Source organism: Misgurnus anguillicaudatus, chromosome 1, assembly GCF_027580225.2.
Source record: "Misgurnus anguillicaudatus chromosome 1, ASM2758022v2, whole genome shotgun sequence".
NCBI lineage: Eukaryota > Metazoa > Chordata > Actinopteri > Cypriniformes > Cobitidae > Misgurnus > Misgurnus anguillicaudatus.
In genome coordinates, this window is record NC_073337.2 from 26,982,900 (window position 1) to 26,999,870 (window position 16,971).

Genomic DNA, 16,971 nt, shown 5'->3' on the forward strand with positions numbered 1-16,971 from the left:
ATATAAGATGACGGAATATTGTTCATTTTATTAAAATGTATTTCATACTATGTCGTGAAATATTTCAAGTGACTTCATTTATGTGATTTGTTGCCTGTTACTGAAATAAAGTCAGTAATAAAATATTTTGTATTTGATTAAATGCAATGGGTTTGTCGTAAATTCCTGCAGTGCTGAATTAAAAATAGTACTATGAATACATTACCCATAAGCACACAGTCCATCCATCATCTGCGCATGCGCTGAAAAGTCACTACTTGACGCGCCCCCTCCCTATTGCAATGTAAGATGGTGGTTAGGAGGCACTACCGCTCTACAGAGAGGCAATAATATAAAAGGATTGGTGTTTTCACATCAAAACACACAGGAGCAGGAATAAACCACCCCGGAAATAAACCAAACTAGCAGATTTGCTAGACCCGAGCTGTTCAGATAGCGTTTATCTGCTGTGAATTTGTCTTTACACATAGACGGGGTGAGTATCCCACCAAGGCCCGTCTTCTCCAACGCCTTCACATCAAATTGCTTTTATCCATCACTTTACATTTTTGTAACAAATGTCATCCGTTTGGCACCATAAAACCTACGTATCATATACATTTTTATGTGTTTGTACAGTCTGTATGTCACTTTTCGCGGTCTGTCAGTGTGACGTTAGCCGTGCGGCTAGCCGACTAGCATCTAGCCGCTTTTGACCGGCTTTTGATGAAATACACGAATATCGATCCGTAGTTTGTCAAACTTTGTCACATTTTTGGTTATTCAGACGCCCAGACGAGACATCATAAACCTACAGCGATGTTTGTTTATCTATTGCTATTTTTAATAACTTCCATATGTGTTAGCATGGCAGGTTCACTTATGGGCAATAACAAGGAAACATTTCATTTTTGTACATGCTGGTGTGTTGACACAAGGGGATTTCCTTGTATTATGGGTAGCACGTTACTTTAAATTTAATATATGAGAGTTAGATCACAGTAAGGGGATTTCTTATGGACATTTAACTGGTAGCTTAGGTTTTTGTGTGTGTTGTTTTCAGATATCAAGCACTGCTGTCATCTCTGTTCATGCTGTTCTTATTACGGACATAACAATAGTGTATGTGATACAGCAAAACAGTGACAGTGGATATCTGATGCTGATTGACCAAATGTGATTGACAAGCATTTTAGTGGTGGCTATGAGCAGTTAAAGGCAATTTCTTTCATTGTTTCAGTGTTTTTGTTGCAACATCCCATTCCTGTAATCTACAGTTACTGCTGCCACAGTGTTGAGTGTGCAGTATTCATATTGTTTTGTCAGCATAGCAGTGGGCCTTTTTAGCTGCCTGCTGTTTTATACAAGCATGACGTGCTTACTGTTACTGTTACTGTTTTTTTCTCTCTTACTGTTACATTCTTAGTTTTTTTACTATTAATTGTGTGCATGCTTTGACAGTCTAACTGGGCTTTGTGTCTAGATGGACGTCTTGTAACTGATACAGTGTAACAGTCACCCTAACTTAACATTCTTGTAAAGGGGATTGCAAGGAGAGTCTTCTTGGATCGTTCTTTGGGAAAGATTTTAATCGGTTCACTTCAGACTGAGGTGACCGGGACATCTAGGCCTGGTGTCAGTGCGCTGTCTGTGCCTAACGCAATGTTGTGAGATAATGGTTTGGTCTGGGTCACTGCGGGTCGTGTTTGATACTGTCCTGAAGGGGACATTTTTGGTGTTAGGTTGCATAGAAATCATTTTGTCCGATGAGTTGGCATTTCATTTTCTAAAATTTTATCGTCAGAAAGATCTGCAAAAATAACATTGTCTTTCAGTGACCACACTTTGGGAATTATTGTAACAGCTCTTGTTGCTTTGAATTTCATGATTTAAACAGATTAGTCATGCAGATTACTGCATGTTTTTCTATATTGAGCTAAGAGCTATCTGCAAGTCTAGGTTTGAGTTTTAAAAATGTGTTGAAAATTTTACCAAACCAAATATTCTGTTTGTAATCGGATTGATGGCTTTATGTAAACAGTACACCTTTTTTATCAATATAAATTTAGGTTGATCGGATGCAATTTTCCATTGTATTGAAATGGGTGGTGTAGTCCGATCTGTAATCCGATTATCAAGAGACAAGTACGCATGTAAATGCGTGAATCATGGTATTTTCGCATGCCAAAATACCTCATGCACATGCGCAGAAGAATTGTGCTTAAGTTTACAAATTATTTACATATCACATAATTCTCGTCACAGAAACGTGCAATAGCAAGGCAATGGCAACACGGATTATTAAGATAATGGGGTCCCTCGCTGTACATTCTGCAGGGTTCATGTTTACTTTTATAATATTAGGCTACGTAAAGCAATAAAATAGCTTTATGCCTTTCAACAATTGTGTTTTCATAGCCTATATCTGAATCAGACCTCCTAAGATCAACTTTCTCCAACTTAGCTTCGACTTTGTACATTTGTCCGGAGATAAAGCGGGAACCCCACGAGAGATGCTGTTGCCAAGTTCTCTGCTTTTTTCAAGTTCAGATTTGGGCTACTGTTTAAACTGTTTCCACAAGTTTTTTCTGTGGGTTAAAGATGAAATTATTTTATTCATTAGTTATTGGTATTTGGACTGTGAATAGTCATTGGGATGCTTTTGGGATTGTTTTGAATGTCCATTGGGATGGTTTTTCATGATGAAAATGAAAATAGTTTTATTAAAAACACTGAAAAAACACTTTAATTTGAAGAAATTATGACAGAAAATGAACACATACTAGATTATTATTGAATTAAATGTTTTTAACACATACCTCTAACAGGAATAGCTGCGTGATGAAGTGAAACGGAAGTGAAAGGGTTAATAAAGGAGTGTAACTACTGTAGCATGTAAATAATGCACATAAATAACGTAAGCAAGAGCGCTCAACAATTATATCGCATCAATAGGCAAGTGCAACCTAGCTAGCAGGTTGCTTAAACAACAAAATCACCTGCTAACTTACTTTAAATTTGCAAGAACTATAGACTAATACAAAAACAGGCTTAAATAAACCCAAAACATAAGTCCACTTTCAGTTCTTACGGACACGCGTTTTATCAACTGGCTATCCTCCAGACAGTGACGGACCATTTTGGCCGTGTGAGGCATGATGACCTAGTTAAGGCGGTAGGGTTTCCCAGCTTAGGCGGGCCACCCGAACTGCAAAGTGCTGCGGGAAACCCTGCAAATCTGGCAACCATGGCTGTGCCCTCGCGCAAACGTTTGGTTTGGATTATATAAAATTTACATGTAAACGAACATTTCTGTCAGATTACAATTAGGGATGCAACGATTATAGATTTTGATGGTACGGTTTTAAGTACTATTCGGACGGGATTAGTTTTACATAGGGAGGTGGGGTAAAGCAAGTTTTTATCAGAGCTTCTCTGTGATTTTAGTCCAGTCCGAATGCTCTATGTCAGTAATCATTACGGACAATGTCAGTAAAGATTACGGCGTCTTTTACCTTCTGTAAAAAGGTCCGGAGAAATTACCTCAGGTAATACTAATCCAGTGCGAATAGACCAGCTGTAAATATCCACGTAAATCGCGTCATTTCCTTTCAATTTGCGGGTTTCTTTTAAATATAGAAGCGCTTAAAGAAGCATTTACTTGCGTTCTAGACGGGAAACAAGTCAGTGGCAGGTCAGTTTCTGAATAAAACACGACACAAACTTTAAAAAAAAAGTCAGATTCGCGGAACTGTTTACGAAACTGACGTTCTCCCCAAACTGAAATTAATCACAGTGTTTCGCGTTTTCCTTGTCTCTTTCATGTTGTTTGCACATCTGATATCAAGAGGCAAGGTAACGTGCACGTGAAGACGAGAGGTGACGCGCTGCGCAAAGGAGTTACCCCTCCCACTTCTGAATGTTTTACTGAGATTTCTAATCCCGTCCGAATTGACCATTAATATTACCGACGTCCTGTGGTAAAATTACATTACCCCATCTACCCCTGTAAAACTAATCCCGTCCGAATAGGGCTATAGTCTGATAAATAATCACGGTTGTACGGTTATTACGGTTATTATGGACTCATTTATTTTACAACATTAATGTAAAAAATCACATGAATACATTTTTTAACAATTGCTAAATTCTTTTGTATTTTCAGTTTGTGTATTTTTTATGTAATTCTTGGACAAATGATAATAATAATAACCTAGCAGGCTTTGACTTAAACAGTATAAGTGCCTTTTAAAACCTGTAGGCTATTCATTTGAATGATCTTTTGAATAAATGTAATTTTATATTTGGACTGAATATATATTATAATATATTATAAATATATTATAAAACTAAATGTATATTACTTTGATGTGTTTGAAGTATTAGTAAAACTGATAAGAGCCTCTCAAAATGAATAATAACACAGGGTCATCCTGGACTGGGTTCTGCGAGTCATTTTGGACTGGCAGCATTAACGTGTTTAAAATGCTATTAATTCATAAATCATTAACGCGTTAAAATAATTCAACGTTATTAAATGCAGTCAGACCACCAGGAGCCCCACCCGGATTTGATCCGCGAGGAGGAGGTTTTTAATGCTGCACAGACCGATTGGAGTGTGGCTCTTTCACGCACCCGTACAGGCACGCACACACACACACACACACACACACACACACACCAGATGCACGAACAACCAAGAGACGTGTCACGCGCACATATTCTTTTGAACGCGGAGCTTTGTAATACAGTGCGCTAACGAGCATGTCGCATGCCGCACGCGCCTCTTGGTGGTTCGTGGATCTGGTTTGTGTGTGCGTGCGTGAAACAAAAAAACGCGGTGTAGCGGAGGCTTTACGGTTACTTAACCGTGACATTTTAAAGCGCGGTTAATAGTGAAACCGGTTAATCGCTGCATCCCTAATTACAATGTTTATGGTGCATGTAAACTGTACTGTCATAACGTGCAATTTGTTAAATTCAGAGACCTGGTGCTACTTTTTCTCTTATTGTGTTCTAGTATAGCTTTTTTAATGTTTTTATTCTCTCTGCCCAGAATAATCTTTTGCTACACGGTTTCTGGCCAGACACATCTTTCATTCCTTGCCAAAGCTGTTTGCTCATGAAATGAAGCCCACAAATGGACACACAACTCCCACGCTGATGATTATTTCAGCTACACTCTTCTGTGACATCTGAATGAGACAACTGTCAATAATATCATTCACTAAACATGTCAGCACACTGTACGCAAAGGCTCTTGTTATGAAGAATCGTTTTATAAGTATAGCGATAAAATTTTTTCGATATTGAAGCAGATTCATCTTCTAAAGGAAAATCCATTTTATAGCATTGCTACAGTATTTTATTGACATCAATGTGATCTACTTTAAACAGTGGATTATTTGTGTACATACAAGTCACAGTCACCTTTATTAAAACAGCGTATGATGAAAATAAAATTCAAAGTTTGAAAAAAAAACAGCTGTACAACATGCGAGCTGGTTGATAAGCTTACGTTTGACCTCAGTATACATTTCTGGTAGAGCCTGATATATTACTAAAACTTTTTTAAACCCCTTTTTTCTACATACATGCATGTTTAATTGAAATCGGTTTTTAATTTTTTTTAGCACTAGCCAAACTTCTTTGTGATTGTTGAAAAGTTGGAGTTTGCAAATCTTTACAGTTTTGTGTAGTTAACAAAAAACATTCATGTTTTGATGTCTTCGAGCTGCCCATTTGCGAACATTAAAATAGTAATTTTTTTTAGAAGGTTAAACAACACCAGTTTAGAGATGCACTGTGCATTCATGTTTGTAAATGTTGGTTATTTATTCATGTTTGTTGCAAACGTTTTCATAATCATTATTACCAGTTGTCTTAAATACATGTACATAGGCATTCTACGCATGCGTATTGACTAATACCAATACCTTTCCTGTCCTACATACGACATACTTGCGCGTATGCACGACCTGCGCGTACAGTACACGCATACTATTCCGATGACAAAATTTGCGTCACGCGCTTTGTACGCTGATATGTATGCTGAAAAAGTAAAGTGTACCCAGGGCTTTAGTCAACAGATTCCTCCAGAAAAGTCATTTTCTCATGCAATTGATGTTTTTTCTTCATAGTAAGGTGCAGAAAAGCCCTTTTGTAGTTGTGATGCACCTGTGATAAGCTTTTTGAATGTTTTCTGATGGATTGAGTATGCTATGAAGGCAGACAGGTAATTCCAGATTGACCCCTGCGCACCGTATAAATAAAGGACCCTTTGTGATTCAAGCGATTTGGGTGAATGTATGCACAAAAAGATATACAACTGCCAAAACTCACTCAAACAACATTGTTTGTATTCTTACATTACACGTTTTCCCAGCACCTTGTTTGAAGGTTCAGGAGTCAAATGTTCGTCCTCTCGCAAACATGTTTTAGGGTTTGTCTCCTTTATCAGAAGTGGTGCAAGTGGGGTTTTATTTCAGGTAGTCAAAGCAAATCACTCCTCAGTTTAGTTTAGTTCAGTCCAGTTTAGTTTGCATTCACATTGAAAGCAGAATAAGAATCAGCAATCTTTATGAGTGTACAATACATTAGCTGTGATATGGTAGTCAAAAGACAGAAATGTTATGTTTTTATCCTCACTCATATAGATCTTGAGTTCAAAGTTCAGCCTTGACTTTTTATTGTTTCATATTATGTTCATATCATTAGTGCTACCTCACGATTAGTCGTGACTAATTGTTTGCAGAATAAAAAATTTTGTTTACATAATAAGTGTGTGTGTACTGTGTATAATAATTATGTATATATAAATACAAACATGTATAATTTTAAGAAAAAATATATACTTATATAATAAATATTTACATTTATATATAATATAAATTATATATAAATATAAACATGTATATTCACATGCAAATGTTTCGTGCGTGTGTGTGTGTACAGATAATTATTATATGCAGTACACCCACATATATTATGTAAACAAAAACTTTTATTCTGCAAACAATTAGTCGCGACTAATCGGGAGGCAGCACTACATATTATGCTTAGCTTTTTCACAACATGTGCAGTGTTCCCCACAGACTTAATAATGGGTAACTAATATGTGGTCAAGTCGGCCATTTGCGGATGCGAAGCCACGCGCAAAGCCAATACTTGATGTGTCCCTAGGGATGCATAACGATTAATCGCGATTAATCTATAGCAGAATAAAAGTTTTTGTTTACATCATATATGTGTGTGATCGTTATGCATCCCTAGACGTGCACACTGCCTCACGAAATGTGGTTTTGCGCAATTATTATGGATGCACGATATATCGACCGACATATCGTTTTCGGCCGATAACTGCTTATTTTAAATATTATCGGTTATCGGTCTGATAGCAAAATTAGACCGATAAATGAAAGCCCTTAAATGATGGATTATTTTGGTTTGTTGAACCACTTCACTTGCTCATTGCTGGCCATGTGGAGTTTTGATTGGTGCTTTCTGTGACATAGCACGAAGATGACACGTGTTGCGGGCTTAAGAAGAGTGCGCTAGTCTAGCGCAAAGACAAGATGTCCGCGGTCTGCGAGTTTTTCATTGTGAAAATAATATGAATATTTATCAGCCTATAGATATCGGTTATCGGCCCTCAAATTTAAAGAGTTATCGGTATCGGCCAAAATTTCCATATCGGTGCATCCCTAGCAATTAGCATTCACGGACGCATGCCGTGCGATGACACATTCGCCACGTGCACCAACAGCAGACGCGTCAAGTATAAACTAGGTTTTAGAGTCACACCGACTGATGCCACGGCTATGTGTACAGAAGCAACCCGGTGCAAAAATCTATTTATGGTGGTTAATTAGATTTTTGTGGCGGACTGCCACATGTAAATGAATGTAGGGGAAACACTGATGTGCATGTGATGTTCGAAGCCAAAACGATCAAGCCCCATGCTGCCTAATGGGGAATATAATTATTATGCTGTAATCAAATCCCATTTCCTAAAGCGGTGTTCAGTGTTTGTTTTGCAGCATCCTCAGCAGGTCTCAGCGAAAGTCCAGACATTTACCCAAAGTAATTGCTAATGTCCTGGGAAGGCATTCCCTTCCCTTTGACGGTGGGAATTCCTTCCAACTTGATCCGACTGGGGTCTGCAAAAAACCCTCACACTTGGTTTCTAATTTGATATTGGCATGCTAAGGAGCGTATTTCGTCCCCACCCCCTGTTAGCTGGGGTGAGACCTTGCTGATCCACAGAAGTGCTGATTACCCTACATGTAGAGCAGGCCATCCCAAGCATTCAATCACCATTTTCCTTTTAAAGGGAGATTCAGGGGCTGGCTCCTCCTGCTGTACTCTGCCTGCCCTGAATGAGATATTTTTAGCCAGCTCCCCTTTTCCCTATCGCCTTGTGTCCACCTCACCACTCACTGTCACACTCCTCTTACTAAGTGACTATTCATTTAGCCAAATCAAATCACTTTTATTAGGACAAACATTATACACCGTATGAACACAATATACAGGTTATATACACATAAAACACACATGGGTATGCACAAGGACAAAAAAAGTACTTGTGCATACCCATGTGCAGTGGTATTGGGTTGATATTGGATTTTGACAGGTTAGGGATGGTTGATGATGTTGCGTTAGGATTGGAGTCCATTGCATAGTGTTGGGTGCATGGCAATGATAGAGTGGGGATGTGCAGTGTTAGTGTATCAGTTTTTATTAGTATTTTGCAGTCTTAATTTATCAGCCTGATAGTCTGATACCCCTTCTAGGCTGTTTTATAAGTATATCTGCATGTAACATGAAGAAGATATTGCTTTGCTGGACACCTCATAGTCATGTTGGACACCTCAGGCTGGACTTGTATTTGTTTCCATTCAGGAACTTCGTTCCATTGTTTGTTGAATACACTTCAGGGGGAAGTGATGCCAGGAAACGGAACTGTTTAGACAAATCTTTGTTTGTACTCGTGCATGTTGTTGTTTTTTATTTTTAAGGGATTTGAGTATTACTGCACAAATAAATTAAGGTGTAAGCTATGCTGCCTCAGGATAGACCTTTTTAGGTCTATCGCCCCAATTTAATATTTTTATGATATGTGTGACCCAGTTTATTTAACCCAGCTGAAGTATTTTTCGTGGTTTGTTTCATTAAACCATTTTACATAAAGATCATTCAGTGAAAATATAACCATGATACCAGGGTTTCCCGCAGGCATATTTCAGTTAAGGCGGCCCGTCTAAGCTTGGAAATACTACCGCCTTAACTAGCTTGTCCAAAAAGAAATCTCCAAGTGCATCTTGGAGAATAGCGCATACGCGCATCACACCGCATGCGGGGACGCGCGCCACACGGCCGCAATGAGAGAGACGTGGTCCGGACCGTCACTGTCTGGAGGATAACTAGCCAGTTTATAAAACATCTCGGAGAATAGCGCAGACGCGCTTCACACCGCGAGCATGCATGCGCACCACACGGCCGAAATGAGATAAAACGTGGTCCGTCATGTCTGGAGGATAGCCAGTTGATAAAACACGTGTCCGTGAGAACTGTAAGTGGACTTATGTTTTGGGTTTATTTAAGCCTGTTATTGTATTAGTCTATAGTTCTTCTAATGTTAAAGTAAGTTAGCTGGTGATTTTGTTGTTTGAGCAACCTGCTAAGGTTTCACGTGCCTGTTGATTAGATATAAAAGCGCTCTTGCTCACTTTATTCATGTGCATTATAGGGCTGCTCGATTATGGGAAAAATCATAATCCCGATTGTTTTGATAAAAATCTTAATCTCGATTATTTAACACGATTACTTAAATGACTGTAAAACATGCATTTATACATGGGCTTGACATTACTTTTTTGCTCACCAGCCAAAGTGGCAAGTTGTTTTCCAAAGTTACTAGCCACTCAGCATTTTCACAGGCCACAATTTTGTTGCTGGTAAAATACATTTAATATAATTAAACTTGACTTTGGCATCCTAAAATGACTTTAATTTGAGCAAATTTACTTGGTTTAGCTAAATTAGATGCAGATTGAATTTCAAATGCAGTCTGACCACCCAAATTAGGACAACATTAGCTGGTATATACCAGGTATATCAGTATAGATCATATCATATATTTAGGTGCATAAAAACAGTCTAGTAAGGCATAAATAGATTTACATTGAATAAATATATTAAAAGTGGAGCAGGGGTGTAGAAGATTAACTGAAAAGATATACACAAAACCCCTCGACAACCACTTTAAATATTTATTAACAACAGCACTCAAGAAATATACATGAATTTTACTTTCAACTTGTTTATGCAGATTGTATTTTATATGCTTGATCATGTTTTCTGTTAAAAGTGATTTAAGACTTTTAATGACAACTGTCGAGAGGGCATTATTGTTGCCCAAAGTAGCTTACATTAAAATGATGCGCGAACCTCTCAGCTGGCGGGTTTCATTTGATTTCGTGAGCATTCAGGAATGCGCTGAATTTCTCTCCGCTCTTGCCCTGAAAATGTGCACGCAATATATATCTCTCCAATCACTTCCATGCAATTGTTGTATCTTTCCCGAAGTGTGTATGCGCTCAGACTGCGTCCTCTTGTGCATTCGCAAATCCATCACCTCTCGAGTCGCGCGCTCTCTGGGAGGTGGCGCTTTGGTCCGCAACGCTCCGCTGAACGCGCGCGCGTCTCCACAAACGGTCGCAGCCGAAATATACCCGCATTTGGCGGGTGTTAATGTCAAGCCCTGCATACATTCAATGCATTGTTTAGTGTTGCTGCAGAAGGCTACACGTGTCAAAGCAGTAGTGTTTAAGTGCCAGCAGAACGCGATTCACATTTTAAACACGATCGCTTGAAATGCATATAACTTTACAAACATAAACAGGATTATTACCTAGTGACCTGACTTTAAACAGATGACTGAGCGCGCAGCTCTCTGCACGGAGAGCGGCGCCACGATCCAGCTGATATTTTAAACGTGAGGGATAGTTTGCCTCCGCTCGCTTGAAAAGCATAAAACTGAACAAATACATGAGGATTTCTACTTTGTGTGCGAGGCGCAGCTGCTTATGACGCGTCGGATTTATGACTCAAAACGAAATAACAGAAATGCGGCACACTAATCGATCTCCCTCGATTATCTTGTTTTTGCAATCGAAATGTGCAAAAATCGAAATTGAAATCGAAAAACGATTAATTGCACAGCCCTAGTGCATTATTTACATGCTACAGTTACACTCCTTTAAGATAATGTAATTAATAGTGGGAAATAATCAGTTTTTACAAATTTTGCGCTATCTATCATCGTTCGCCAGATGTTCTACAACATCTGCTTCAGTTTGTGTTTATTAACCCTTTAGTTTCACTTCATCACGCAGCTATTACCGTTAGAGGTAAAGACATTTAATTCATTAATAATCTAGTATGTGTTCATTTTTTGTCATAGTTTCTTCAAAATCAAGTTTTATTTGAGTGTTTTAAAAATAAATATTTTATTTATTTATTTGATTAAAATATTAAAATTTTCATCATGACGCATACACCCCGCCCCTTTGATTGCCACGCCCTTGGCCCCAAAACAAATTTTCTGCGGGAAACCCTGAGTTAAATCCTTCGAGTAATCTGGAGTGAGTAACGCGATGCTTTGTGTTTGGTGTGTACACCGCATATGGTAGAAATAATAGACAAAAGGATTACTAGATGATTAATTGGAATGAAATCTGGTTTTGTTTCTAGTTAACCTGTTTAGAGCTATTTTGAACTGTAACAAATGCTACTCAACACGTTGTCCTTGAAAAGTCACTTATTGTTTTATCCTCTCTTCCTCATCAGCTCTCCCTCTGAACAGCGAGAACGCCTCTCTCTTCTCTCTGCGTTGTGCCATAGGATGTCCCACAGCCCTGAGGTCAAGGGGGACCCCATGGAGTGCCCACTGTGCATGGAACCATTGGAGATTGACGACGTCAACTTCTTCCCCTGCACCTGCGGCTATCAGATCTGTCGCTTCTGTTGGCATCGCATACGTACAGATGAGAACGGCCTCTGTCCGGCCTGCAGAAAGGTAACCAATGAGTCCGTATATTAGAAACCAATACCATCGTCCATATTTGTGATTTAAACATAGACAAACTATTCACTGGACTATATGTAATAAATATTAGGGTTGCTCAATTATGGGGAAATCATAATCAAGATTGTTATGACCAAAATTGAGATCACGGTTAGCTGACATGATTACTTAATGACTTCTGTATTTATACTCAGTTGCGTACTCAATGTGTTTTTTTATTTAAGGTTTAAAATATCAAAATATGTAAGTTTAGCATTTCTTTAAGTACACTTTTACACATGAATACCCTGGTTTTCATTAGGATTTTGTTTAGTTATAATTAACCAAAAATCGTATGAAATAATTGTTTAGCTTTTTATCCGATTAATCGATTAATCACAAATAATCGGTCGATTGATTAACTGATTATCAAAATAATTTTGTTGCAGCACTAGTATTGACAAAATTGGTGTACTGATAAAGCTTTCAAATGGGCTAAAAATAAAATAGTTGTCAGGTTCTTGCTCAGTAGGCCTAAAAACCAGAACGAGAACTAGTTTGGCATTTTGTTTCCACTTAAATTTTATGATATTGCCCAGTTGGCAGCACTGGGACACTTTGAAACCGCTGGGTTTTTTGTACGGCCTTAACTCAAGAAACTTTGAGCGATGCTTTATTTCTAAAGGAATGACTCCATTGAGGGACGTGAGGGCAAAGAGAGTTTTTAAATGGCTCGTATTCAGCATCACAGGGAGTTTTGATGGCATAATTCACTTTCCTCTTCTGTTGCCTCGAGGTCTACATGATTTCATCTCTGCTGTACAGCTGTTTAGAGCGAACACTTTGCGAGTACAATGGACCCCAAGTACTTGTATATTTGCTATAAACACTCCCAGCTAATCACTAAAACATGCCCCTCGTGTGCCAGTTTACCACCACCCCTTTGCCTTCATTTGCAAATGGTTATGATGCCATTTTTGTTTTTGTTTCGTATTTTCTTGTGATGAATACATTATGCATTTCACGCCACTAGGTGTTCCCAGACATATTTTTCAGATGCGTTTAGATGATAGGATCTATACCAAAATTAATGTAAATGTAAACCTAATCCAGTTTCTACAGTCTACTAATATTGAACATCTTTTATCTGGTGCAGCCCTACCCAGAAGACCCTGCAGTATACAAACCTCTCTCTCAAGAGGAGCTTCAGAGGATAAAGACCGAGAAGAAGCAGAAGCAAAACGAGCGGAAGCAGAAAATAACAGAAAACCGCAAACACCTATCCAGCGTGCGTGTTGTCCAGAGGAACCTGGTGTTCGCGGTTGGCCTTTCACAGAGACTCGCTGACCCCGAGGTGATTCATAATGCTCACATGCAAAAGTCCAACCGCCTTTCACATCTCCATAATCAGCATTGTGTAATTGATGTTCTTCACCCTTTGAAGATAGCTTAGCATGTAGATTATTTAATACAGATTTTTTTCTTCTGATTTTATCAGAAGGATACCTCTATACTCAGTTTTTGCCCAAGGAACATGCAAAGAGCTCAGATGGGCATTTTTGTGTAGGTTCAGTAATTTCACTTTAATGGCAATTAAAAGGTTATTAGTCAGTAATTGAAATGCCTTATTTTTACAAACGACACTTTAGTCATTTTATTGGTATGTAATAGGGTTGGCCGATAAACCACTAGATATGATAAACTGGTTGAAATTTATCAACCGCTAGAGATTTTGGACAATGGTCTTTATCAAGGTTACGCGCCCAGGTCACGTTGCTGTGTGCGTGGTCACGAAAACTTAACGTTTGTACAAGTATTTAAGCATCGCAGTTTTAAAACAAGTGATTTTAAGCCATTGAAACACAAAACAACAGTGCTATATGCGCACGCTGTTTATTGTGTAAGAAAAGTGCAAGTAGCGCATTCGCCGCTCATTAACCCTTTAACTACTTCGCAAAACCAAATGGTTGAGCAAATTTTTAGTCGATATATTTTATTGAGAGGAGTATCTAACTTAGGGATGCACGATATATAAATAAGCAGTTATCGGCCGATAACGATATGACGGCCAATAACTGCTTATTTTTAATATTATCGGTTATCGGTCTGATAGCAAAATTAGGCCGATAAATGAAAGCTGATAAATTATGGATTTTTTGGGTTTGTTGAACCACTTCACTTGCTCATTGCTGGCCATGTGGAGTTTTGATTGGTGCTTTCTGTGACATAGCACGAAGATGACACGAGTTGCGGGCTTAAGAAGAGTATGCTAGGCTAGCGCAAAGACAGGATGTCCGCAGTCTGGGAGTTTTTCATTGTGAAAATAATATGAATATTTATCGGCCTATATATATATATCGGTTATCGGCCCCAAATATAAAGAGTTATCGGTATCGGCCAAAATTTCCATATCTGTGCATCCCTAATCTAACTGATTGAGCCATCTCTAACATCTGGATGAGGTTTATGCAAAAAAAAATCCAACAATCAACAGCACTTCTTTTTAGATGGGTGTCAAAGACAAAGAAATCACTCTTGCCATGTAAACATTTCTTGGTGAAAGCATATTTTTTGACATATTACAGTGTAAGCAGAGGCGCACCTTGTCAACAGGCAAGGCAGGCAACTGCTTGGAGCCCCGAGCCACTAGAGGGCCCCCAAGTTTGTTTCTCGGATGGCCAGCTACACCCAGTAGATGAAAATAGATACTCAACATGACTGTGCATATCAAATTTTCGATTGGATGGAATGTTGATTGACATTGGCTTAGCCCAGTCAAAATCCAACCCAGGTCGATAACTTGCCAGTTTCGAAAATGAACGTAGCGAATGGGTGACGGTGTATCGTTCAGTAGTGCTGTCGCAGTTGATCCGTACGGATCACGACCCATGGTTCGGCTCGCATGTGATTCCCAGATTAATACGCAAATTTAAATAGGAAAGGTTTATCATTTGCACGTGTTTCAACGGCTTGCAAATGCTAACAATCAAGTGATTTAAAACAATTTAACCACAAAAAGGCGCTAAAGTGAGCAGCCCACGCACATGTAGTTTAATGTGTCCAGTCCAGCTCCAGTCAGGCACTTGCCCAAGTGTAAATCTTTTGTGCCCCGGTGTAAATCTCAATTTTAAATTTTATCAGTTAACTATTGCAATCCTTTACAAAGACAATCGCGGAAAAAACGTATCTTTATGCAATGTAGTTACCCAATTTTACGCTTGTAAAAGCGACAAAGCAGTCGCAATCACGCGTGCACGCACGTATTCATGTCCGCGCGCGTCATTGCGTTCATTCGCGCACAACCGCAATCAAAAGACACCACGCGAGTGAGTTAGCTTATGAAAACATGACGAGACTAAAGGAAGTTTCTAAATAACAATGCTAATCTGATTTTGAATCGATCACTATTGGCTTCTGAAGATGTACATCAGAAATGTTTTGTGCAAAGCAGGGAAAGGGAAGAAGAACGGAGAGATGATGGGATTAATAATGGAGGTAAGACAAATTACATCCTCACCCTGTCAGGTCTCAAACATTATCAAACAAATCTCAAGAAAACCTCTTGTCAAGTCTATAGAATTACATTGTTGCTGAGAAAATCAACAGATGTAACTTATGTGTTATACTGTTCTGTATTTTCAGATATATGAAATTAATATTTAGTTTACAAATATTTAACTCTAGGACACTAACTTACATAACAGTTAGCAGTAACTATGACTAAGAATATTTAGTATAGCTTCATAAAATTACTGGTTTCTTAAAATATTCTTGTAAAAATATTCTTGTAAAAATAAGTTATGAATCATTGCTATCATTGTATAATGTAGAAAATATTTCTCTGCTGTCAATATTATTTCCAAACAGGTTATGCTATTTATGCATCCAAACATGTTAATAATGTTAGGTATGATGAAGATTACACTTGTATATATGTATCTTTCGCAGTAACTGTTGCACTGTAGAATAGTGGGTTAAGCAAAGGACATTTTTTGCAGACTTCTTGCACACAGGGAATTTTCTGCTTGGGGCCCCCATAGACCCTAGAATCGCCTCTGAGTGTAAGAGCCCTAACTTTACAAAATTATGTTACTTAGTGCCATGAAAAAAATGTAGTATGTTTTTAATAGTTTTGCAAAAAAGTAGAAAAGCTTCAGATCATCCATATCTGTAGTCAAAATGTACTATTTGCTAAGAAATATTAATTTCTGATCATTAACAAATATCAATATAAAACCCAGACAGTAGCTTGTGAGTATTTTTGCCGCTTTATTTGCCTTAAATACATAAATGCGTCAAAATTCTCGTCTTTGGAAGTATCCTCATAAACATGACCATTTAGGGCTTAAGAGAAAGTAAACAACTGAAAGAGAAAACGCATGTGTTATTAGATCTGGACTTTGGTCTTTCATGGGAAGTTACCTAATTTTGCACCTGTCTGTCACTTATGTTTTTGTGGAAAATCTCTCACTGCTTTTGACTTTTCTAGCGTTTAATAAGATATATTCTTTCATCACTGACTGTTTATCTTCAGTGAGCTTAAATTTTGCTTTTTTCTTCTTTTTTATGCATGTATAAGTTTTTTGTGGAAAATTATGAACATTCTATGGCATTAAATAATTGAATAACATAAAAACCTTATTAAAAGAAAAAAAACTACAGTGATTCATATCGTTTTATGATATAAATAAATCCTATTGTGAAATAAAATTGTGGGCAAATTGCCCAGCCCTAGTATGTAATAATTTTGAGATTTGTCTTTTGCAGCAAAACCCACTCCGTACATGCAAGTTTTTTTTCCAAAAATCTCCACTTTAAGATAAAAGATAAAAAAGATAAAAGGTTTAAAATCTGTCAGTATTCGATACATTTCATGTAACTCGGTAAAAAAAAGACGTAGTGTGCCAACGTTCATCCAATTC

At 38.1% G+C, this 16,971-nt stretch overlaps 1 protein-coding gene across 2 annotated transcripts in view; it reads left to right on the plus strand.

Annotated features, from left to right (window-relative positions):
• Positions 1 to 257: 257 nt before the first annotated feature.
• The window catches only part of cnot4b (CCR4-NOT transcription complex, subunit 4b), a 41,267-nt gene continuing 24,553 nt past the window's right edge, over positions 258 to 16,971 (plus strand). For both annotated transcript variants that reach the window (XM_055189665.2, XM_055189666.2), the window contains exons 1-3: positions 258 to 475; positions 11,833 to 12,061; positions 13,206 to 13,403. In XM_055189665.2, the coding sequence (XP_055045640.2) occupies positions 11,888 to 12,061; positions 13,206 to 13,403 (372 nt within the window). In that variant the 5' untranslated portion in view covers positions 258 to 475; positions 11,833 to 11,887. The remainder of the gene's footprint in view (positions 476 to 11,832; positions 12,062 to 13,205; positions 13,404 to 16,971) is intronic.